Source organism: Lynx canadensis, chromosome C1, assembly GCF_007474595.2.
Source record: "Lynx canadensis isolate LIC74 chromosome C1, mLynCan4.pri.v2, whole genome shotgun sequence".
In the NCBI taxonomy this organism is placed as follows: Eukaryota; Metazoa; Chordata; class Mammalia; order Carnivora; family Felidae; genus Lynx; species Lynx canadensis.
Window position 1 is genome coordinate 150,778,520 of NC_044310.1, and position 26,201 is coordinate 150,804,720.

The following is a 26,201-nucleotide window of genomic DNA, read 5'->3' on the forward strand; positions in this document are numbered from 1 at the left end:
ATGACACTACTAGTCTCATTGCTGTTCAAATACATGAAAGAAAGGTCACCTGGTTATTATGATTTTGTCAAATTTCACACATGTTAATGGAGCACAGGGTGCTGGATGGCAAGCCGTGGTTCAATGGTAGACTACAAGAAAAATTGAAATAGGTAATTCATCACTCACAGGTCCTGGAGGAAGTACCTGGCACACCTGAAGGGACCACATGAGGAAGTCAAGGCAGAGTACAGACAGAGAAAGAATCAAGACCTGGGCCACGTGCCTTTATTTGGATATGTGGATAAAGTGCTTTGGGGTTCCTGGTCTAAGGCTGATTGATCAATTTAAATAAAAAGAGCAGGGTTTTGGGAAGCCCCATGGGGGTCTTTTCTAAAGGGGAAGGCTGTGGGAGTTAGGGGAGAGTGCTTATTGTAAGGACATTTCGGGGAGCCATCTCAGAAACTTACATTTGCTTGTTAGTCTGCCGGCGGTAGTCCAGGGCATGTGTTTACATGAGGGGCTAGTTGTCAATTCAGGTGACCACAGGCTGCTTAGCCAAACAGAATGGATACCAAGGCAATAATACCATGGGGGATAGCTTAGCTAAATTCTTGACACTGAGGGACAGGCAGCACAGAAATCTCTTCCTGAATGAACAACTAACCAGTTTCTGACTTTGAGAGAAGAAAAAGCACTTCAGCCTTAGGAAAGTACTGGATGTCAGAACTGAGGCAAAACTTCAATACAAAGTCATTGAAAGATCACTGGACATCCCAAATAGATACTATGACTGTTTTTTCCTGACACTGGGTGAAATTTACCTGGGAGAGGGAAATGGTTGAGAAGTGTTACGCATTTAAATTTTACTCAAATTGGATTTAACTTGCTCATTTATAATGTCATGTATGAAAAATGTATTTTGAAAGAATTGGTTTGATAACACAGATAGGGAAGAGTACCGAAGAGGTTTTATTTGTTTTACTGTTTTTTGTGGGTTTTTTTGTTTGTTTTTTGCCTTTGGCAAAAGTTCCACGAGCACTAATTTCATCTGTAAGTGAAAAGTATTTATTATTAGGCCCCAGGCTCACATAAATACAGCAGCAGAAGTTTAAGAAACAAAGTAAAATCATTTTGATAGGTTTCAACAGATTTTTCCTCCTAATTCCACTCACATGATTTTATACCCATGAGGTTTAGAACTAAACAAGAATGTCAGGTTTTGGAATTATTTGGGGTGTGAATCTCTCAATTGAAAATTGAGGAAAACTTTATTAAAGGCCCATGAGAAAAGTATAATGAGTTTTAAATAGCACGAATGAAACAGCAAGCAGGGTCTCACACTGAGAACAGGGTTAGTGAAAATTTAAGTGAACCCCGCACTCAGGAAGTTGAAATTCCTATTTGGGCTAACTGGGTGGGGGAGTGGAATATTGAGATTAGGGCAAGATAAAAGCCAACTGCAAAACTCAGGATACATGTGTCATGATTATCCTTACTTGAGTAGTAATAAGCATGTGCTGGGTACCAACAGTTCCAGGAGCAGGTTACTTAGTTACCCTATATGCTGAAGGAACCTGTATGCTACCTGTTTGGCAATATTATGAAACATATTATCTAGGCTTCTCACTGTGCAACATGGCAGAAAAAACAGATCACAGTGTTCTTATGAATGCTGTTTCTATACTCAGATATATAACCACATCTATATTCATTCCAACACTTCAGGAATCCAAAGTAAAGCAAATGTGCCATTTAAGCAATAACAATGGAAGCACCCACACACTGAAGAACACTTATGCAATAACAGCTTCACAAATGGAGAAATGATAGCTGGGAAAAACAAGTTCTATCGAAACTGAAACATTCAGTTATAAGCCAGAGATTTTACTTTATTTCCTCCCTATTCCCACCTCCACCAATCACCAAATTTTCTTTAATGACATGTAATTTAAAGAGATATTTAAGAGAGAGAAATAAGAGCTAATGAAATGTTTGGGGACAATATGGAGAAGGATAAACCAAGAAAAAGAAATTCAGCACTTGGTACTTGGCATAGAAGGTTTTCAATAAATGATTTTAGAAGGTATTAATGAATATAAATAAATACCTGAACAGTGGATGAACTAACCTACATATGATTCTGGTTTAGATGACTGAGGGAAGAAAGGTCATGCTGTGCCATAAGTCAAGGAACACAGAAGAAAAGATGGGTTTATGTTCAGTTTGAGATTCTTATTTTATATATATATATATATATATATATATATATATATATATATAGCAAGTTTTGGTTAAAAAAAAAAAAGGATGTTTGGCCCTGACATTTTACTCCATGGGTATTTGTCGCTTGGCATATTAATTTTGGAATACCTGATGAGAATTGCTTACAATTTTTTCATAAATTAGCTAAAAGATAAGATCAAATATCAGTCTTTTGACGATGCATAATAGATATTACTGTAGAAATGGTATGAAAGAACTGACAGTGATTGAAACCATCATTTTCTAAATAATCACTTCTTGTTGGAAACATTGGAAACTGCAAAAATCGGCCTGAGAAATATTAAACAAAACGCTCCACATAGAATAAAACTAACCTGCAGTAAAATATGTTAGTAAGTAGAATGTGATTGAAGATTTAAACTTCTTGTGAAAATTTCATATATAAAATTTGAATTGGGAAATTTTGCGTTGGTACATAAAAATGGTCTCAAAATCAAAATTGTAACAATAATATATAGTCAAAAATAATTGGACTACCTTCATGGTAAGACTTAAACAGAACTAATAATAAAATACAGTTGAAAAAATTGTAAATGATTTGACCGTGCACTATAGGAAATTGATCAAGAAATCAAATTAACAAAGTTTGCTCTGGAAAATACTTTATTAACAGTAATTCATCTAGGTTAAGTCTTTGTGGCTAAGGTGTTTGTGTTTCTAAAGACAACCTCAAAACCTTGTTGGGGGTCGAAGTGTCAAGGCCAAAACAGCAGAATCAAAACATCCTACTCAGCAGCAGGATCTGGGTCGAGAGCTCAGGAGAGAGAGAGAGCAAGACCGAGAGTGCTGAAGTAAAGACCTAGGTCTAGAAGTCTCTAACAAGCATGTGAAATTTGAACCTTGGGTATGGATGAGCTCTTTCAGGAGAGGAGAGAGTATGGGAGCCAAGGAATCCCCAAGCTAATTGTGATGTGATAATGAGAAAGAGGATGATGATCTTCTTTTTTCTCTCAAGGCTATACTCTTCCAAGTAGCAACATTTAGCATTGACTTTAATATTTTTAAACTCTTCTAAGTTATGGCCTGTCTCCATATTCAAGAAAATGTGGAATGCTATGAAACTGAAATTGTGCATTTCAGAGTGTATGCATGGCAATCCCATTGTCCTGATGCCCAGAGGTCAACTTCAGTGTGATCCAGATGTACCATATTTTGGACCATATTGAACATCTACTTGTCCTACTTGTATTGTTGTCTGTAAAAAGAAATTTAGTCTGTTTATCTTTTAGTTCTTTGATAGAATAAAGCTCTTCTGGATGCCTGCAAAACATCAGCCAGATTTTATATACCTAAGGCATGTACCACTTCGAAAAGTCCATCTCTTCACAGTTATTCAGATGAGTTGCCTTGGCCTTTTGTGGATAATAAAAGTTTCAAGAGCTGCTATTGTCTTTCCCATGATGGTAAGAAACTTTTAAGTCCACTTTTTTTCTCCTCCTCTGATTTTCTGCTTTGGAAACACATAAAACTGAAATTGGAACAATAGAGTCATTTTGAACTATTATTGGAAACCATGGCATAAACTTGAGTTACTAACACTAGTGACTAAGATAGAGTTTGAGATTATATATGAATTTCAGTGATTCATATTAGTTTTGTCTCTATCATTCTGAATATTCACAGTGGTTTGAATTAATTGAAGTTAGGTAGAAAAATGTAAACTTTGAAAATGTAGCATTGAAGATGTAGCACTAGCAAATCTGAAAAACTAGGGGGATTTTAAAATTAAATTTTATGAAATATTTCATATAAATTTCAAATACTGCATTCAAATACTGAATTTGAGTGACTATAAATAATTTAAAATATTATCACAGATAAGAATGGTTTAATGTTCATTAAAATAATGCAAATTATTAATTACATCTATCAAAAGAAACAATCCAATATATTTTGTAGGGCTTTTTTTTTTTTTTTTTTTTTTAATGGCCTCTTTAAGAGACTCCTTTACTGGGCAAAATCAGAGCTGTTATTCTGGGGATGTGGTAAGAAAAGGAACTGAAGGATGCAAAGGTACAGTGTCTCATACACACATGACTTCAAGTGCCACTTTAATCTCAGTCTTAATTGAAATTGACTTGTTTCCATCAAGAACCAAAGCTACATCTCCCATTTTAATTTTTTCCCTGTTTTAAACTATCTTATTGTTTACTTCAGGTGTTAGCTCTGGTATTTGTGAGAAAATTGATGGACTTTCTGTTTACAAAACGGGAACTCAGCTGGTTGGATGATTTAATGCCCGAGAGTAAGAAAAAGAAACTAGAAGATGCTGAAAAAGAAGTAAGTCTGAGCAAAATCAGTATCTTATAAAGAGACAAAAAAGGAGCACTTGCATAGTAACAGCTCTTTGCAAAATCAATCCCATGTTTATATTTAGATAGTTAGCAGTTACTAACAACCACAGGTGGATTATTAATGTTTGGAGGGTTAATGTTTAAAATCATAAACTTGAAACTTGAGCACAGACCTTACATGAGAAAACCAAACCCTAGTGAAATAAGCAAACACTTTGTACTTCATTATCCTCCAAATTGTAAGCTTTGCTTTTCTATTCCCTCCCTTGTGGATGGCAGAACCTTACTGATGCTTAACTATTTCCAAGTTATGGTCCCGCAGTGACTGCTTTTTGGTTGAATATGTGAGAAGGAAAAAAAGAGATATTAGTCCTCTTGGTATTTTTCTAAGGAACTAAGTTTTAATGGACAGATCCTAATTCTAAATAAAATATATAATTAGGGTGTTTTTTTTTTGAAATAGATTAAATGCTTACGCTGATCTGACCTGCTTTCAAAGTGATTTAAGATTGAGTAAATGTGATTTGAGAGAGTTTTGGGATTTAATTACTTCCTTGGACTACTGATTTATCCTATTCTGTTTCATGTGTTAAGACCATTTGTTTTAAGTTTTATGGCATATTTGAAGTTCATATGTAAGTCTGGGTCTCTTTTGAAGGCTAGTAATCATAACATTAAAAATATTTTCTATAAAAACTAGAGTATAAATAAAAAAAAAATGACCAGTATACTATCTACCAGAATGATTGAGCCCATAGATTATAAAACATAAGAACAAAATTTCCATTTGTTTCATCTGGAAAGAAAATATTTGGTAAGAATTGTGCATTATTTTTTCCACCATTTCTTCTACTAGGCAGTCAGTAAATGTACTCAGTTTCCTATCTACAGCATAATTTCTCAAGCCAAGGTTTTATTCCTCTCTCCTTTGGGGAATTTGTTTGCAAACATTTCAATGGTTTTAATTTTTCCTCAGTCATTAGTTAAAGTCAGACTAGGCCCCAAAGTCTAATGCAATTTCTGCTCAGATGTTTTTACAAATATGGGCTGCTTTTCCATGGTCTCCCATTGCTGACAATGGATCCCCGCTTTAGAGATTGATCCTAATGATGTACCTTAATTTTGAATGATTATTTTAATTTTTCCAAATAATGTAGAATGCTTAAAATCATACTTCTAGTAATATTAATACAACATTGAAATATCATATTATAAAATTATCATTTTTCTTAAGTTTTCTCTTTGATATGTTCTTATTTATGAAAGATTTAAAAAAATTTTTTTAAACATTTGTTTGTTTTTGAGAGACAGAGCATGAGAAGGGGAGGGGCAGAGAAAGAGGGAGACACAGAATCTGAAGCAGGCTCCAGGCTCTGAGCTGTCAGCACAGAGTCTGAAGTGGGGCGAGATCATGATCTGAGCTGACGTGGGATACTTAACCGACTGAGCCACCCAGGTGCCCCTAATTATAAGGGATTTGTTTTTTAAATGTATCTATTTGTTTTGAGAGAGAGAGAGACAAGAGTGCAAACAAGGGAGGGGCAGAGAGAGAGGGAGAGAGAGAATCCCAAGCACATTAACACAGAGCCAGATGGGGGGCTTGATCTCACAAACCATGAGATCATGACCTGACTGAACCGAGATTAAGAGGTGCTTAACCTACTGAGCTACCCAGGTGCCCCTAACTATGAAAGGTTTTTAAAAACAATGCCTTAAGTATGATATTGCATTTTAGGGCTTAAGTAAAGGTTTGGCCTCCTCCTCAGATAGGATTCAAGAAAAATATGACAGAATTTGGTATAAATTAAATGTAAATAAGATGGACACTGGGATATAAAAATTCAAAAGGCTTAAATTATCCATACTTGATGTAATTAAAATTATTCAGCAATTATTCTTGAAAACAATACCCAAAAAAGTTTAAATTCCAAAGAAGATGATTTTGAATATAAAACTCTTTGACCATGAGCTTTTTCTGAGTCTTTCTGATAATGAGAATGATATTAAGTATATTAAAGCAGTAACTTCTAAATGTAGTTTTGCTTTACTTTCTTGCTTTGATTTCAAATGTCTCCACTACCTCCATAGAGAAAGTTAGCAACAGCCCCAGCCATATAATCATCTCTTTCAGAGCGTACTCCTTAGGCCTTACCATATCATGGAGCATCCTTGCTGTTCTAGAACTTTGTGAAATGAAAAGTTGTATAATGTATATATCACATATATTATATTTAATTTTCTCTCCTTTTGTCATTTAAAGAAAAGTTTAGATTCTCCCTTATTTCCACTGCTCAGAACCTCTCCTGAAGCTGCATATATATGGTGTGGTATAAATGTGTGCCAGATACCATTTTGGAATTTATTAATCTCAGCTAGAAAGAGACCCTATTTAATAAGCTTCCAACCTTTTTACATTATAGGCCCACTGTATTCCAATGGGTGTTTACTATTTTTTGATTATGAAGATAAATATTTTAGAAGTAATCAAATATTACTAAATTTCTCAGACTCCATGTCTTCCAAAAGGATACAAAAATAGATTAAAGATTTATTGAGGGAAATTTGTCCTTCAGATCAGAGTATGAGAAAAAGTGGGGGAAATGCCTTGCAATAATACATTAATCAGGCAGATTTACAGACCTTTAAAGTCTCAAATAGATTAATATAATGATGCTTTCATGCGAATCTCAGTGCATGGAAAGAAACAAGAGAATCAGTAATACAGTGAAGAAATAATTCATAATTTAATTATATTAAAATATAGTTCTGACCAATGCAAAGAAAGGTAATTCTCCGTCCAACAAGTGGAGAGAGAAAAGGAAGTTTAAAGATGTTCACTTTCTAACTTGGAATTAGTTGTTAAACGTGTATGATTAGTATAGAGAACGGGAAGATTTTAAGAAGGATTTCAGAAGGATTTAACCAACTTAAATTCTGGTTGATTTTCTATTTGATCACCCAGATCTCGGTATTTCATTTTCTTGAGGCTATGGACTCCACTGAAGGATCTCATCTTCTTACTGTGGCATCTTATACCAAGGCCCAGTCTTCCAAGAAATTGTGCATTCAGGTGGTAAACGGACAAGTTCTCCAGAAATGCTGCATTTCTGCAATTGCTCAAATTAATTGAGTAACTTTGATTGTGATCTGGAAAGATGGTAAATAGCAGAAAATGTTCAGCTCCCTGAGACTTGAATTTAAAGTAGGCTCACCTTTTGTCCTTTTGATGATAGTTACAAGCTTGTACCTTTATACTCTAGGGTTTTCTTATCAGTAGCCCGCTTCTGGTCTTATGGCATTGAGAAAACATTAGTTTGACCTTAAAATTCAATAATGAGTTAAGCAGAATAAATAGCTACACAGGCCAGTCCAAGGTCGCAGAGCTTCTGTTCCAAATTTTCATGTACTTCATGCATATGCATATGCATATGCTTCAGTTTTTAGAAAGAAAGGATTATAATCAGGATAGAAATGAATATTGGAACCCTGACATTTTGCACATTGCTCTGTGTAAAGGGAAGACTGCAGAATCAAATTCTGGATGTCCAAATGTGCTCAGAGTACCAACATGCCTTCCTTTCTACTTAAATATTCTCTAGGACATTGTACACATTTGACAAAAGGGCTGCTGTTAAAAGCAGAAAGCCCCAGCAGAATGTTTGCTCCTGGGTGGGGGCAGAAGGCAGTTAATGTTAGATAAATCCTGGAAATCCAGCTCTGGGCAGTGATCATGATATTGACACTTCTTGGTTTATGGGAGGTTCACTCTAACATATATGCTATGGGAATAAAACAAGAGGCAAGTGAGAATTGTGATCTGTATGAAGAAGGATCATGAGCAAGGCCAAGAAGATGCAAAAAACAAACTAAGAACAAGTGCAGTTAAACAAATTACAGAGCAGATCTTACTGCTAAGAAAGATGAGAATTGGTTGTGGATTTGGGAAACATGGCCTAATTATTACACAGGCAAATGTTATTTGTAATTGAATCTTAGAGTGAGGCAAGCATATTCTTCTTCCTCAAGCAGTGATTTTTTCAAAGTGTCGTCCTAGGACCTCTGCTGCATCAGCCAACACCAGGCAACTTCTTAGAAATGCACATTCTTGGACCATACTCCAGACCTATTGAATCAAAACTGCAGATCGGTCCAAAAATCTGTATTAACCAGACATCCGGGTCATTCTGCTGCATGCTAAAATTTGAGATAAGGCCTTTTCTAAAACCACAGTGTCTGGTTCTCCAGAATATAATCTTCTAAATCCAAGGTTCCACTATCAAAATTTCTGAATTTTGTAATAATTTAGGTAAGTCACTTAGAGATACTGAAGCAAATATTCTGATGAAAAATATATGTTGCATCCAATTATTTATGTAAAATTCTATATAGACTATACCTTTAGCTTTCATTGTTGAAGTGAGTAGTTGTATGTAATGGCTCTTCTATCTGTTGGAAATTTTAATACATAGCTCTTAGAAATGTCAAGTTTTATGGTTTTCAGAGTTTGTGTGTGTGTGTGTGTGTGTGTGTGTGTGTGTGTGTGTGTGTGTAATGTTTGCAGCATTTTCTATTCTATTAGTAATCAAAGAAGAAAATGGTCTGACACTTCTTATGTCCTGTAGACTTTGTTTTCCTTTTGGATAAACTAAAGGGGTCAGACTTAATCACTAAATTCGCTTCCATTTTTTGAGATCTATGAATTCTAAAATTAATGAATATTTTCTCTAATATTCTAGCCATCTTTGTGAACACTGGCTCTCTGCTTTGTTTGTACTTTGAGCTTCTTGGGGGTTCCTACATAGATATAGACTTTGCATGAGAAGTGGATATAGTGAAGATGCTACCTATTTCACTAAAGGTAGCATAGAGCATTTTGTCACGATACACAAATTATTTTTTATGCTATCACAAAATATAACTCAGATTCATACATCCTACTAATCAAAACATACCACATTTTAACTCCAATTTTGTTTTCCACTCGGCACAGGCCTTTGGCTCAGGCCAGTCTGGTTGTTCATTGTCATACAAACACATCTTATTTATTTCTACTTTTTATTCTTGGCCTGCACTGTTTCTAGAGTTTCTTCCTTTCTTCTACTAAACTGATCAAATAAGACTGGCCCAGATACTACTTCCTCTCTTCTTGTATTTTAAAAAAATTTTTTTTTCAACATTTATTTATTTTTTGGGACAGAGAGAGACAGAGCATGAACGGGGGAGGGGCAGAGAGAGAGGGAGACACAGAATCGGAAACAGGCTCCAGGCTCTGAGCCATCAGCCCAGAGCCCGACGCAGGGCTCGAACTCACGGACCGCGCGATCGTGACCTGGCTGAAGTCGGACGCTTAACCGACTGCGCCACCCAGGCGCCCCTCTTCTTGTATTTTTTTACAATGACCCTTCTCATCCTCTGAGAGTAGAGTGTCTGTCTCTTTGTTGCTGTATCGCGGGCACCTAGCAGACTGCTGTCATGTAGGTTATGCTTAATACATATTTGACAAATGGATTCGTGAATGGCTCCCGGATTTTCCACTGTGTGCCTTGCACATAATACATGCTCAGTAAATGTTTGAGTGCTATAAATTAGATGCATTGTTTTAACCCTCAATTTTCCTGGCTTTTACTGGATATAGCATTGACTATCTTTCAGCAATTCAGTATCTGACAAATGCTTTGACTATCTTAGTGAAAAGAGAGCATTCAAATCACAGCATGAGTAGCCCTTTAGTCAAACTGGCAAAACCCTTCAGATGTCCTTGGGTCAACTTTGATCATCACCCTTTACTACCTTCACCATGTTGTAGAATTCAGCATATGTTTTGAGGGACCCCGTATGAGTGGAGTGCTGAATGGAACTCATTTCAAGGTTCTTCTGACTTACAAGTAGCACTTAGCTGGGTGCTCTCACTCTCTGTTCCTGTACGATTGAGATAAACTAGGTTGTCATTGTCGTGACGGCCAATGCCTGATTTGACTGTTCCTCCCCAGAAAGTCTCAGATTTTTGGCTTCCTCACAGCGCTGCCTGGGATGCAGCCGGCCCTCTGTCCCTGGGCTCGGGGGCCCACCCAGCTTCCTTCTGGCACCCAAGGCAGCGGCTGCTCTGCCACCCCTTTTCTTCAGATAAGCATGGCTTGGAAATGCTATCTTTAGAGGTGATGAGTTTTTGTTTGGATAGAATTATGACTAGTATAAAGCCCACACATGCTAACAAGCCACAGAGTGCAAAATAATTATTGAAAGCAATTGGAGAGAAAAGTGGAAAATCATCTGAGGAAAAAACAAAATTGTTCCCAAAGCTTTGGTCCAATTTTTGGCTGTTACGTTCAATCTTGAGCCCTCGTTTTCTGCTGCCAGGTAACCCAAGCGCTGGTGACGCTGTTCCTCTCTTCTGCTTTTTGAATGGTACTCTTTATTAAACTTTCGACACGCCTTCCTGACATTTGATTCCAAGTTAGTCAGAAAACATACGATATGCCAAGCTTACCTTTCAGTGGACAAGGAGAGAATTGCATTTTGTTTGTATCTTGGTTTTACTTAAATAGCATTTGGGATCACTGACTGTTTTCTCTGTATGTCCTTCCATGTGCATTAAGGTAATGTTTTCTATAGCAGAAGTAAACTTTTTTACCTGCAAGAATACATATGCTCTGTCCATGGCCTCAGTGTTGTGCATATAAGTTAATATGACATATGTATTATGTTCCAAATATAGTGACTAACCCATTTGCAAGGCATGCCTTCTTCCAGGCAGCAGATTAACTCTGCTCAGATGCTAAAATATGTAATTTCCAACCAATGGTTGCTGTCTACTCATTTCGAATTGGTTTTAATAGTCCTTCCATTGACAAGAGAAATAGGCATAATACACAAGTAGTAAAGTATATCAGATGAATCTTAAAAGAACAAATGTCCCTGAGGAACAAGAGAGAAAGAGAATAGGATTAGTTCCTGTAATGCAAGGGAGAAACAGACACGTGCATTAGTACCACAGAGTATAAATGTAGCATAGGGTTTTTGGTTGGGGGTGTGGGTGGGAACTTATAAGTAGAGAAGTAGCAGAGACATGTACTCTCTGGCCTCTCCATTAGTACACCACAGAGACTGGGCATAGATATCTGTATGCAGGATGGATAAGGTCCCAGTGGAGGGGAGCGTGCCTTGGTCAGTAGATTGGATGTGTACGGAGAGCATCCCCAGAGTGAAAATGAGACCTGCCCCCACATTACATTTCATAGTCATAGGTTAGCTGAATAGGCTCTAGATGGAAGACACTGTATCTTTAAGTAACAAGAAATATGACAAGGGCTCTTCAGATGAGGCAGCATGCAACTTGAGGCCAGGGTCCGTATATTGAGGATAATGTTAGGAACTGCCTTGCCTGCCAGAAATGACATCAGCCAAAGATCAAGTCTTTCTGGAATCTGACTTACATCAGGCAACCTACTGCTAAGCCTCCAGGGCCACCCTATTTTCTCTCTTCAGTTCCCATTTGGTCAAGAAATCATCTAGCTCTTCATCTCTAACTTAAAAATTCCATTTCTATATTACGCAGCCACAAAAAAGGAATAAAATCTTGCTATTTGGGACAACATGGATAGACCTAGAGGGTAGTATACTAAGTGAAAAAAGTCAGACTAAGACAGACAAATGCCATATGATTTCATTCATATGTGGAATCTAGAACACAGAACAAATGAATAAACAAACAAAAAGCGGAATCAACTATAAATACAGAGAACAAACCGATGGTTGCCAGAGGGAAGGGGTAGGGGACGGGCAAAATAAGTGAAGGGGAGTGGGAGATACAGACTTCCAATTACGGAATGAACAAGTCACAGGATAAAAGGCACAGCTCAGGGAATATAGTCAATGATCCTATAATAGTGTTGTATGGTGACAGATGGTAGGTACATTTGTGAGCACAGCATAACATATAGGGATGTAGGGATGTTGAGTCACTACGTGTACACTTGAAACTAGTAGCCTCGTGTCTCAACTGGACTCAAATAAAACAATAAATACAATAGAATAAATAAAATTCCATTTTTGGACTTAGAACCAATGATTCTAACATCTTTAAATGAACCCACATTGTTCTCTGAACTTAAGCATTGGTAATTGACTCATTTGAAGAATAAATGCATTAAATAGAAGCTGCAATCTACAGATAAGTAAAATATTTTGGTGGATAGAAAAAGGTTGATAACATTATTGAAAACTAAACCAGGATATTTTATTTTATTATTTTTGTATTGTTTATTTATTTTTGAGACAGAGAGAGACGGAGCACGAGCAGGGGAGGGGCAGAGAGAGGGGGAGATACAGAATCCGAAGCAGGCTTCAGGCTCTGAGCCGTCAGCACAGAGCCTGACACGGGGCTTGAATTCACAAACCATGAGATTATGACCAGAGCCGAAGTCGGATACTTAACTGACTGAGCCACCCAGGCTCCCCTAAACCAGGACATTTTAATATGGTAGCATAAGGTTATCTTTATCATAAAGATATGCTTTTAAAGTGTTATAGATGAAGAAATGATTATATGAAATATCCCTACTTGTTGGGGAAGGGTAGGATATTGTAAGAAGAAATCTGAGTCAAAACTAAAGCCTAAGATGTGCCTAGTGGAAAACACACCTGTGTTTGGTCCATACAGGAAGGCATCTTCTCCTGTCTCTTTCCAAATCTCTAGAGCAGGAGTTCTCAAAGTGTAGTCCTTAGACCAGTATAATCAGCATCACCTGGAAAGTCACTGGAAAAGGTAAATTCTTGGGCCCTACTCCAGACCCACTGAATCAGAGACTCTGGAGGTGGGGCCTGGCAATCTGTATATTTTTTAAAGCCCTCTACGTGATTCTGATGTAAAATAAAGTTTGAGAACCACCTCTCTAAATACATCCTCATTCCCTTCTAACAGAGCATTCTGGGAATGTAATGTACACTTTATAACAATGAAAACAATTACATTACCCGTACTCTTTTCCTTTCAAAATGTAGATTATTTTTAAAAATCTGCTTGGAAATTAACCACGTTTTACATTGAGTGACATGAAGGAGATTGTTGTTAGCATTTAAATTACTTTGTGGTAGGGGACTCTCATTAATTACTTATGTTCTTGGTAGCTGATACTTTATCGAAAGGACCTGTGCTAGCATTAATAAATGCAAACAAAGTGGAAGGTCCTGAGGTTAATGAGATAGTGAAACATTAATCTGTGTTTCTTCTTTAATGTAAAATGGAGATTCATCAGGTTCACTTTGTATGTTTTACATTTGTCTTTCCAGGAAGAACAAAGTATGCTAGCTATGGAAGATGAGGGCACAGTACAGCTCCCATTGGAAGGGCACTATAGGTAAGATATGCGTGGAAAAGCACACCACTTGGAGTCATGAAACGTGTTGTTGTATACTTTACTTAAGAATTGTGAACTGTGTGCATTCCTACAAAGGTTTGTTGAAGCTGTGTTAGAATAGAAAGAAGTGGAAGTAGGACTTAGATTACCCTGTCCTAGAACTAAGTTCTGACACTGGTAGCTGCGTGAGTAGGGGCAAGTGGCTGAAAATGAAGGGGGGCAGGGGACTGTTGTCTGAAGTCTTTTCTTCTCATATTTTATAATGTATACAAAAGCTCTAAAGGTATCAGTTGAAGACTGGTCAAGATTCAATTCCAGGATAAATGAGCTAGGTAATCACTAAATTGATCACTGGTAAATGTTTGAAATCTGGGAAGTTACCCCTAAAAAATGACACTTCCAAAGAGATGATCTATTTCCTGAGTTCAAGGATTCACATCTACCAGCCATTTTAGGAAGTATTTATGTAACTCTTCCAAAATATGCCTATCTTCTTTATGCACAAAGACATAACAAAAGAATGCAAATGCCTGTGAGTTATAATAAAAACTTAAAAACGTATCTGGCCAAAAATTACATACAGATATATAGATATTGAAGCACTTAAGGATAATTTAAGACCATGCCAATAAAAAAGCAGAGAAAACTTTTCCCTCTGGAAAGAATTTATCGTAGTATTTACCAAAAAAATTGGAAAAATCTTCTAGATCTTCAGGGTCTGACTGTAAAATCACATTACCTAGGTTTTTAAAATATAATTATCTACCACCTAAACATGAGAAGACATTTTATCTTTTTTTAAACTGTATGTAAGTTTTAAAATCCTGTTGATTGTTTCATTGAATCAATAAATTCCCACGTGTGTTTTGTAGATAGATACTTGGTCTCATGTGGTACCTGTCTCAAAAGGACTCTTTGGTTAGATAAATTTCCATACCACATTTCCATTTGGAGATTCATAGTGTATATTGGCATATTAAAGAATCTAAGTAGTGCTGTATGTTTTTTTTTTTAAGTTTAATATTCTTTAATCAGAATTTTCTTTTCCTTTTTTTTAAGTTTATTTTTATTTTGAGAGAGAGAGAGAGACAGCGTATATGGGGGAGTGGCAGAGAGAGAGGGAGACAGAATCCCAAGCACATTTCACTCTGTGAGCACAGAGCCCAATGGGGGCTCAAACTCATGAACCCTGAGATCATGACCTGAGCTGAAGTCAAGAATCAGACGCTTAACTGACTGAGCCAGCCAGGCTCCCCAATCCAGTATTTTCTAAACTCTTCGGCTTACAAGGCTCTTTGTCACATAATATTGTGAAAAACATGTATTCCATATGACATTCTTTTGGAAACTGGTTGATTTCATGCTTTGAGTTACTAGGGGCTGCTGGATTTGAGGAACTAAAAAGAACACATGTCCAGACTGGGAAGGGAGGGACCCTGTGAGACCCAAGGTTTTGCTCCAGACCTTTGGTGTCTCTCTAAAAAAGTCTAATTTGTTGCCATCTGTGAACAACCACTGAAGAGGGTCATGTGAGGTCAGCCTAGGATTTCTATAGAAGGTGGTTTTTTTTCACAGCAGGGTATCTTTTCCTCGTGCAGTAAGGAGAGTGCTGTTTTCTCACTTGAAACTTTCTTTGACTTGGCCTATAATTTATCTCTGCTTCTATTTGATTGTGTTTCTAGCCCTGGGAATATTTTAGAGAATTCTGGACATCACTTAAAATTGGTGCCATTTTTAAAATGCAAACAAAGCACCCAGCATTGTATGCGCCCTGATATTGAAGGCCTTTCTAGTCATTTGGAAAGATATCTGCCAAATACACAGACTGCCTTCATTTATTCAACCAGTATTTATTGAGTGGGCACCAAGTGTCAGGCCCTGCTTGACTCTTGGGGAAACAGTAGCAGATGAATGGTCAAGAATCGTCATCCTCATAAAACTTATATTCAAGTAGAATAGAGGTGGGGGGGCAAAAAATAAAGGCACAAGTAATATGGGATAGTGTTTTAGATGGTGAAAAGTGCAATAAAAACAAGAAGCAAAAGAGGATGAGGGTACTCTGGATGGAAATAGAAATTTTATTTTATTTTTTTAAGTTTATTTTGGCGGGGGGAGAGAGAGAGTGAGTGGGGGAGGGGCAGAGAGAGAGAGAATCCCAAGCAGACTCCACACTGTCAGTGCAGACCTGACGTGGGGCTTGAATTCACAAACAGATTATACCTGAGCTGAAACCAAGAGTTGGACGCTTAACTGGCTGAGCCACTCAGGTGCCCCAGAAATTTTAAATACAGTAGTCAGCAAAGGCCTGAGTAGGTGACATTTAAACAAAGGAGGGAAAGAGTTGTACCATGTAAAGGAACATCATAGGCAGAAGGCAGGACAAATACGAGGCCCTGAGGCAGCAAGCCCAGAGTGTTCCAGAATAGTCGGGAGACCACTGCTTGTGGCCAGAGTAGAAGGAGCAGGGCTGTAATGGCAGGAGATGAACTTGGAGGGTGAGGGCAGGGACAGAGCCTATGGTCCACCTACCAGGCTTTCTCTGTCTTTTTAATGTTTGTTTGTTTGTTTGTTTATTTTGAGAGAGACAGACAGACAGACAGAAAGCAAGGGAGAGGCAGAAAGAGAGAGACAGAGAATCCCAAGCAGGCTCCATGCTGTCAGCATAGAGCACAATGAAGGGCTCGAACTCACAAACGGCAAGTGACCTGAGCTGAAACCAGGAGTCAGATGCTTAACTGACTGAGCCACCCAGGCACCCCTGCCAGGCTTTTTTTTCTGAGTGTGTGAGAGCCACTGTAGAGTCTGAGCAGGAGACTGAAGTTGATCTGCTTGGCTACGAATGTAGGGGCAAGAGCCCAAGCAATAAACACACAGAAACTCATCTCTGTAATTTGAAATGAGTTAGGAGAACTCTAGCCAAAACCAGTGTCTATATAACTAGAATCTTTTGTTGAGATTTTTGTTTTTCATAGATTTTAAAAAAATAATTGAGAGAACTATTTACTTCTTAATTTTCAACTGTGAAAAATACTGTACAAAGGTATAAGACTGTCCTATATTTAGTTTCTATCACTAGATAACTGCAATTACTTAATTTTTTTAAATTTCATTTTGGGTAAACTGCTATCTAGAGATGATCCATCTGTGATCAATATCTCCGATGAAATGTCAAAGACTGCCTTGTGGAGGAACCTTCTGATGACTGCCGATAACTCAAAAGATAAGGAGTCAAGCTTTCCTTCTAAAAGGTTTGAATTCCAAAATAATGTGAATTTGTACTGATTCCAATCATTTTATGACATGAATCTATTAGGGAAAGAATAGTATTGGCTTCCATTGAATTTAGGTCTAAAATATTTCAGAAAACTCTTTTTAAAAGTAGGCAGAAATTGTAATTGGCACATTTGTTGGTATGTTTTTCAACATCTCCCTTTCAGATTAAAAGCTTATTCCAAAACTATGACAGTGGGGAGAATGGTGCTGTAAATGAGTCCCAATGCAGGCCACTTTCGGACATTCATTTGGCCTACTCTTTTGCAATAAAGTTCCATTATATTCACTCATCACCCACTTCCCAGAACCCTCTTAGATATCTGCCCACATTTTGCACTCCCCCATTGTCCTTTCTTAAGCCCCATATGCACATGTAATGGTGATTTTGCACTTAGTACATTTCCAGGTCCCTGTTCCAACTCCCTGAAAATCTTCCCTAACTTCCTTACTCCAAAACTTTCAGCTCCAGAAAGTTCTATGCATTCATATTTCTCTGTATGCAAACATTACAAACCACTCCTATAGTTGTGGATGCTAAGTTGTAAATGCATGCTGGGGAAGAGTGTGTCCTTAAATATGAAGAGTCATCACAGGATTTCCAACTGAATTTTCCAGAATTTATAAGCGTTCAAACCATCCAGTCTTCTTAGATACTGATCTGAAGAAAAATCTCTGTGTTATGCTAATAGCTCTTCTTATTAAAGAGTGATTGAGGGATTTGGGACAGTGTTTAGTTATTAAGTTCCTTTATTTTCATGACCTTAAATTAACTTTTTCTACTTAATTTTTATATTACATTTTTGTCATAAGCTCCCCTTCCTAATCACTCTAGAAGCTGATTCCCCAAAGGTAAGACCCTCTCCCTCAAACCTATTCCTTGGTTGTATTTCCTGTGTTAAATGGTGTCTTCTAGAAACCTGGTCAGCCTATGTTCTCTGTGTGAGTTTTGGGGAGGCAAAAGGCATGGAGAGGCTTGGGCTTAGATCCAGTATCGGACTGAGTGTTTATGGTGTTCCTATAACTACTCAGCTCTTTAAGAAGGTTGGAAGCTTGAGTGAACTTTTTTCCTACATGACTTACACAAATACATCATATATAAATCAACAAATCGCACAGCACCATATTTAGTGATGACATCAAATTTCTATATTGGAAAAAAAGAAAATTTATCCTTGAATTAAGAAATTGCAAAGCTGGGAGCTTCCATTTATGCACCACATGCTTCCAAACCTGCAAGCTTTATCTGGCTTCATGAGAAATATTTGGAAACATGGGCTCAGAAAAGATGATACATTAGACTTACAGAGTATCTCTTGTTGCTGGTTTTTGTCACCCCAAAATGGCATGCTGCTTCAATGTCATCTCTATCCCAAAAAGACAAACAGTGGATGTGCACAGTGTTCTCATCCCAGAAATCTGGAATTAGTCACCTCTCTCTCTCTCTCTCTCTCTCTCTCTCTCTTTCTCTTTCTCTCTCCCTCCCTCCCCCTCTCCCTCTCCCTCCCCTCTCTCCCTCCTTCTCCCTCCCTCCCCCTCTCCCTCTCTCCACCCTTAACAACTACTTCTAACACTTAGTCCAAAGGAGGTTAATATAAGTTACTCAGTAGGCTCCCTCAAAGACTTCTGATTGATGTTTTCTGTCTTGTAACAGGGCTTTAAAATCTTCATGTATTTCTTTGCTTGGCTCAAACAGAAGTCATATTTTATTCTAAAACATGCTTTATCTTCCTTCCCCAAAGATCCCCGCTACAGTCTGATAGAGTCATCCTCACAGTAATTCTGTTTTGGTCTTGGAAGAAAATCAGAATTATGAGAAGGGTAATTTCTTAAACCCATTGAAATATGTGCTTATGGACTCGTTCACATTAAAAATATGGCATTTCTCTGATTTTTTTTAAAAAAATGGGAACTCCAGGTTTATGAGCTCAAAATAAAATGCCAGCCATGAGAATATGTAGAAAATTTGAGACAACCAACTTATAGATTGCTTTTCTTCCTGTACTAAATGGAGCCATAGTACAAACTCCTTCTCTGCTTTTCTTTGGTTCAAGCAAAAAATTTTATGTCATAGTATTTTAGGTACTCCTTAAAGTAAATAGTATAGTCAGGTGATGCTTTTCACCACAAAAAAAAAACTGTTGTAAAACAATGTAGTGTGCTTGAAGCAGGTTCAGTTTTAATTAGGACCATCCTTTATATTTTGATACAACCACTTGTTTCTTACTCTTTGTTTTTATTTTTATTTTTGTTTACATTTATTTATTTTTGAGAGACAGAGAGACAGAGTACAAGTGGGGGGAGAGGCAGAGAGAGAATGAGACACAGAATCTGAAGCAGGCTCCAGACTCTGAACTGTCAGCACAGAGCCTGATGTGGGGCTCGAACTCCCAAACCATGAGATCATGACCTGAGCCAAAGTTGGATGCTTAACGGACTGAGCCACCCAGGCACCCCTGTTTCTTACTCTTTGGACATACCTTCCTCCTAACATGAGATTAAAACTATTGTGCAATGAAAGTTTATCTTTAGATGGATTGTCTGTAGCTTTCCATGTGAAAAATTCCTCTTGGTTAATGGTTAATGTCTTTCATCTTTATAACAGTGAAACTTGGCAGAGTGTGTGGCTTCCAGAAATCCAAAAACCACCAACACTAATAACAACAATACCCTCCCAAAGCCATTGCTTTTTCATGGTGTGTCTGTTGAAGGTATTGAAATCTGATGACCAAGAACTCTAACAGTGTTGTGCCTACTAGAGTATCTCTTGGTGCATAAAACTAAACTAAACTAAACCCAAACCTAAAGACCCATTTACCAGGGTCTGTATCTCTTGAGGCCTAAGTTGGCTTCTTTGCGGTTTTTGACACAGCCCCTCTCCTTATTCTCCATCCTGTCCCTTGCTATTGGTCCTGTATGCCTATTAGAGAAGCTTAGATACTTTTCCACAGTGCAGTTGGGAATAGCACTTGTATTTTATCCATCATTTCATCCACTGTTCGTTGTCAACAATATTTTATCTCGCCTGATTGAAAGAAGGATATCAGAACTCACTGAAAATTTGACCACATCTGCAGGATGTCTAATTTGATCCTTGTTCAACAGTGCTGCGCATACATGTGACAAGGTCCTCTGTGGCTTCTTGAACTGGATTGGCAGAAATAGGTCTCGTTAAAATCCACACATTGCATCAGAATAGGCGAACAACTGACACCGAGATTGACATTTCTTGGGAAGGTACCTGGCAACATTAGGAAAAACAGTGCTTGGTGTTGCCTTGGTGGCAGAGGCTAGGCTCTGGGACCATCTTCTCTGCTCCCCTCTGGCCGCCCACTTCCACCACCTTCTTCTATCCTGGATTCTCCTCCTTTGCTGTGATTTCCTAGGCCTATGCCCTGTCATGACTTCTTGGTAAATGTTGTTTGCAACAACTATTTTGGTGTGATCGAAACATAACAGTTTCATAGATCACTAGTTGGCAGCATGAAGGTAGTGGGTCATGTTCTGCTCTCTCCTGAAATATTATTTCTTTAGATTTTAAAATGTGACTCCTTCAGGGGCAGGGCACTGTCTCATCTCTCTTGTATCCCTTGGTCTTTGCAGAGTACCTGGTACCCAACAGCTATGTAATATGTATCTACTGCAATAGCACATCATAGATGTGCTACATATTTAGTAAATATGTATATTTATTACAATGAAAGTTTAGAACTTATTGGAATCGTGAAAAATGAATGTAACAAGGAAATAAAGACAGTAATAGGCATACAGTAAGAAGATGGGTTCAAGTCAATAGTATTTTTCATAGAAGTTTTGAGCTGGTTATAAAATTTCTGCTTTATAAGTTTGTTGAAATCTGACACCAAAACCACCAGTTTTAGAGAGGGAAAAAAGCCCTGATCATTTAATCGGTTATTGTTTTGTAACCAAACAACCAGTAGGACCAAAGCAGGACATCAGGAAGAAGCATTATCTGTGAATTAAGTCAACATTCTGAATCTTTTCTCACCACTTGGTGACTAATAGTGCCACTGGGAATGTGCTCATTTATAAAAAGCTTATGGAACTTAGCATTATGCACACAGGAACCGTGCCAGTGTGTCTGCATCCCTAGGGTCTCCTACAGATGGGCTCTTGTAGTCTATCTTTCAAAAGATAGGGCCCCACTGCGATTGAGAATGCCAGCTTCAGAATCCTGGCCTTTGAGCTACAAGAGAATTTGGGGACTCATATAGTTCAAATTTACAGATGAGGAAACCAAGCCGCAGAGAGATTAAACAACTAGTCCGAGGTCACAGGGTTCCTTCTTGGCTTCCGGAAACTGAACCTAACCTTCCAGTTCCAAGTCCAGGCTTCCTCCGCTGCCCCATGCCTTCCCTTTTTCACTGGCTTTGTCTGGCGGAAGAGAAGAGACGAGGAGCCAGGTAAAGCCCAAGGAAAAGTTAATTTGAAAAGTAGGATAGCAGCCACTTGTCATATGAAAGGCACTTAAAGTAGAAGGAAGTGAGTCATGCAGATAGAGGAGTTAAAAATACAGAGTTAAGGCTCTCAACACATCATGTGCACACTGTCATCTCTTCTTGTGGAAGGAGAAAAGACAAGGGAGAAAAGTTGCTTTGCTCTGACCTGTAAGTAGTGCGTGCTGAGAAGTGTGGCAGGCATAAACCCGGGTGCCATAGACGCTCGCTCACACCAGCTCGCAGTGCTGGCAGCGTGCCACGGACGGCAGAAGCTGCAGCACTTCTTACCTGATGGCGCCGGGTGGTGGTGACAACTGAGAAGGGCTGTTTCGAGCTTGAATTGGAGGAAAAGCAATTTGAAAAACACACTCGTAGAATGTGTCTAAGTTGTTGACCACTAAGAGAGCTGCGCAGGAGGCCGCATAGAAAGGGGGGGGGGGTGGGGTGGGGAGGAGGCTTTAACTGTCACTTTATTGCTTGGAGAAGAGTTCTAAAACCAAGGGTTTCCCCACTGTCAACTATCTCATAAATTCAGGTTAAGGGAAGAAGTGGCCAGTGAAAGTGTGTGGGTTCTTCCAGCTCGGGGCCCCAGAGGCCAGTTGCCACTCACCCCTTGTATCAGTGGCAGGGAGGGACAGGAGAGGCCCCAGGTGGGGGTGACGCTGCCCTGTGCTGGGGGTCACTGGGGAGTAAGCCATTCTGTGCACCCCCCGCCCCTGCCCCGAAGTCTGTATTCTTGCTGTGAGCTTCTCGCACGTGAGCACACTGTTTGAGTTTTCCATGAAAACTGTCAACATGAGAGTAGGAAAAGTGATCTTTGGGAAAATACCAAAAAAATACCCCACGAAGACAGAAGTGGTAGAGTTTTGTTACCAGCTTGCCCGCTGATAAGGTTAATTGGATAGCAGATAAAAAAACAGAAGTCACTTGGGAATGAGTTCATTACAGAAGCAGTGAGGTAAAGCATTGTTCCTCTGATGGACAGGGTGACGGTCAGTCTGCACAGGTGTGTGGAGGGCAGCGTGTGGGGTGACTGCCTCCCCGATGACAGCGGAGATGTGTCTTTCCAACAGACCATGACATAGTTCTCACCAAAAATCAGGATCCAGTCTGTGCACAAAGGATGAGCCACTCGAGCGAGCCCTGAAATACCTACCGTGACATCTCTTTGGTGTCATTATGATGTCAGTGCTTTCTTCAGACGGGGGCAGGACTGGCATTTTCAACAATTAGCAGTAATTCCTTTGCCCAAATGAGGACCATGGTATTAATCTTGCATGCTTTTGGAACTGTTTAAAAATGTCTGATTTTTGTGTTTTAGTTACTGTTGTTTGAATTTCTCCCTTTCTGCAGTTCTTGGTTTCCATCTCACCGAGTGCAGGGGGTTGTAATTGTTGCTATCTAGCTATGCTTCGCAGCATGAAAGAGCAATGCTAAGGGCCCATGTGGTACTTTGGGGCTGATGGGTTTTGTGTCTGAGCAAGCAGACCTCACAGTCTCCGTGCTGGATTGCAGTAATACATTTCTCCTTTTCTTCCCCCTGTAGCACTGAAAGCCGAAAAGAGAAGAAAGCGGACTCAGGGAAAGGTGTTGACAGGGAGACTTGTCTATGACTTGATCTTCAATTTATTTTTTACATATATATGAGAAGAGCACCACAATTATTAATAAAACTGCTTTGATCATGTATTGTAAATTCTGTCTCTCATCCCAAATCCACCTTCACACTGTAAGTAGTGCAATAATTTGTTTCATTTCTGTGTTTAAACTTCTGAACAGTGAGATACCCTTGTGAGCATCTACAATAGCTAATGCAAGAATCTGTGTGCTCCTTGCTGTATGTTAGACATTTGTAAACACTGGATTCTCATCGTTGGTTTTATGAGAGCAATAGCTTTCTTAAAGAGGTGTCATATTTACCTAGTTTGTATTTTCCTACTTTAGTGACCTGAAGCTACCTGGTCATTTCATTCAGAAGAATTTTGGAAGGTAGTCTTACTTCTTTTTATTTTTTTATAGCTTAGCGTTAGTGACTTCTTTCAGAAGACCCCAATCAAAAAGTTTGTTTGGAAACATTTTTTAATAATTGTATTTATGCATTTGCTTGATTTATTACAATACATTTAATACGTAAGAGTTTATACATCTAACTAAAACTTAAAGTCATTTGAAAAAATACATAGAACCTGTTCACAACTTGTTTAAAAGAATCAGAAACTAATCAGAAAAGAGTCAAGTAGTGGTCGGTTAGTGATTCAAGTTGTGATTACACCATCAAATACTAGGCTTGTATGAAATACTTCCGGAAAACTTTGTAAGTTTTGTGAGATTTTCAGTATAAATCTTTATCAGAAATATGCTGTTAAATTTCTCTCCCATTAAAAACAAATGTTTTCCAAATAAACCTATTATACACACTCGTGGAAGGCCACATGGTGAATCCTCGTACGTGAAATTTCACTCCCCAGTTACTCTGCTGCTAAAGGTCACGTACTGCTTAATGCTGCTTCTGAATCATGTTCTAATGTTAGGCTGACAGGTCTCCAACTGTAATTTTTTTTCCTTCTGCAAAGCTCTTTTCCACTTTTTAATTGAATGCATGTTGTAGAAAAATAATCTTTTAAATGAAAATTTCAGATTCTGTTTGAGAGGGTTCTGTAGATATTTCAGTCCATCTGAAAGAATCCATTTTTACTGAGCTTGTACAAGAGGAAGCAAAGTTAAGAATTTCCGAGCATTACTAAAAATACAGTATTTCATTTCTTTTTAGATGAATGTGAAGTTAATAAAGATGGAATCTTATAGTGCTCTTGTTTCCTAAGAATCACCAGTGATCACCAACCTTATAATCTGCGGTGTTCTATTTTACAATAATTCAGAGCCCTGTGGCTTTTCCAGACTATTAATTACATATTTTGTGTATAACTGCATATGAACAGTGAAAAAAAAAATCCTCTTGTGATTAAGCTTGTGAGGGAAATTTAAAAAACCCAACAAAGCTTCCATTAGGTTCAACATTTTGATACTTTCTGAAAATTCCTCTCGCAGTCTTTTGAGGAGCCATCTCTTTTACGGAACATAAACCTAAAAACATATACAGATAATTTGCAGTTAATAAAATCTGTGTTTATAAATGCCAAGGAAAAACACAGAAATTTTCCATTCCGAATGTGTTGCCTTTGTGTGTTTTATAATACAGATACTACATTGTAAACATTCCCATTGTTTTATGATTTAGACTAGCTGTGCATGCCAGTCAGTCCTAAAAGCAGCCTCCTAGTGTTTTAATACATTAATAACCATTCTGTTACAAATGATCAGAGTGAATTTAGACCTTCACATGATCACTTATTTGAATAAGCAATCATATCCAATGAAATTCTGTATTTCTGAGTATTTTTATAGTTATTTTGTTCTCGTGTGAATTTTAATGCTCTATGTCAATCCTAATATTTTGAAATCATATAAAATATAAGAAAAAAATGTAGTGTTATATATTTCCTCCTAATCTCCTCAGATTCCTGGTCAAAATTACTGAATATCTTGAATGTAATTTATTGCAAAGTTCAAGTAATGTGTAAATGTGACTAGGATATTGTGGTTTTCACAACTAAGAAATGTTATGTGGAAATAAATATTTATCCTAATTAATTTCCTTGCACATTTTAAATTGTGATGCAAAGTGTCTTGTCTTTTTTCTCCTTAGTGTTAGTCAGTAAATCGATGTAGAACATTTTGATTGTTTGAACATAATATTTAAGTTTAAACACCCCTGTGAAGAAAATTTGGTGATGCAGATATTTCAAGAGTGTTCAGACAATTTGAACCTCATGAACAGAATATTATGAGAGCTATAGTAGGATATATCTCTTCATTTTTCCAGAAAGCAATGAATTGGGTGCAAATGGCATTGCTCCCAGACTAGTAAAACCTTCCAATGTCTTTGGTGGGCTTTCCCATTATTAGAACTCCATAAACTTCGGTTTTTACCCCCCCCCCCACACACACACACTGGGAAAAGCGTTTCCTAAAATTTCTCTCCTCCCTGTTACAATGGGTCAGATGGGACTATTTTTCTTTTGTAGCCGTCTGCCAGTATGTTATAGAAGTAATTACATTCAGAACTCGAATGTACTTTAGTATTTTTCTCTTGACTCGTGAGTATACTTTATAATTGCTACCATTTAACAGCCTTTGATACTGGGAAGTTTTTCCCTAAATTTAATCTGAATATCTCCTTGGTGTGTAGTTTAAATTCATAGCTTGATAGAAACTCTCCACTGACAATTCACAAGCCACTTCTATTTCAACACAATCCCTAGATCTAGATCTTTTAGGATTTTTCTTGGCTCTTAAAAGTGTGGCTCATTTTTTTTTTTTTTCTATCTGCACTGATCTACCTCTGTTCCTGCTTAGCTGTAGCTGTTCACTCCTGGTCACCTGATTATTTTACTATTGTTTCAAGATTGCTACCCAAATGTTCTAATAAACTATCTCATATATTCATCAGTTGAAAGGAAATGAGATTTACAAGCATTTGAAAATTGTGTGAGAGC

General features: G+C 37.9%; 1 protein-coding gene across 7 annotated transcripts in view; it reads left to right on the top strand.

Moving 5' to 3' along the window:
• SLC4A10 (solute carrier family 4 member 10) overlaps nucleotides 1-25,315 on the top strand; it is a 295,709-nt gene extending 270,394 nt beyond the window's left edge. For 5 of the 7 annotated variants that reach the window (XM_030325195.1, XM_030325192.1, XM_030325198.1 and 2 more), the window contains 5 exons: nucleotides 3,495-3,668; nucleotides 4,423-4,545; nucleotides 13,848-13,915; nucleotides 17,047-17,163; nucleotides 23,192-25,315. In XM_030325195.1, the coding sequence (XP_030181055.1) occupies nucleotides 3,495-3,668; nucleotides 4,423-4,545; nucleotides 13,848-13,915; nucleotides 17,047-17,163; nucleotides 23,192-23,258 (549 nt within the window). In that variant the 3' untranslated portion in view covers nucleotides 23,259-25,315. Of the gene's footprint in view, nucleotides 1-3,494; nucleotides 3,669-4,422; nucleotides 4,546-13,847; nucleotides 13,916-17,046; nucleotides 17,164-17,998; nucleotides 18,038-23,191 lie in introns of all 7 variants that reach the window. The other 2 variants (XM_030325196.1, XM_030325197.1) reach the window with 2 other exon arrangements.
• Nucleotides 25,316-26,201: the final 886 nt, after the last annotated feature.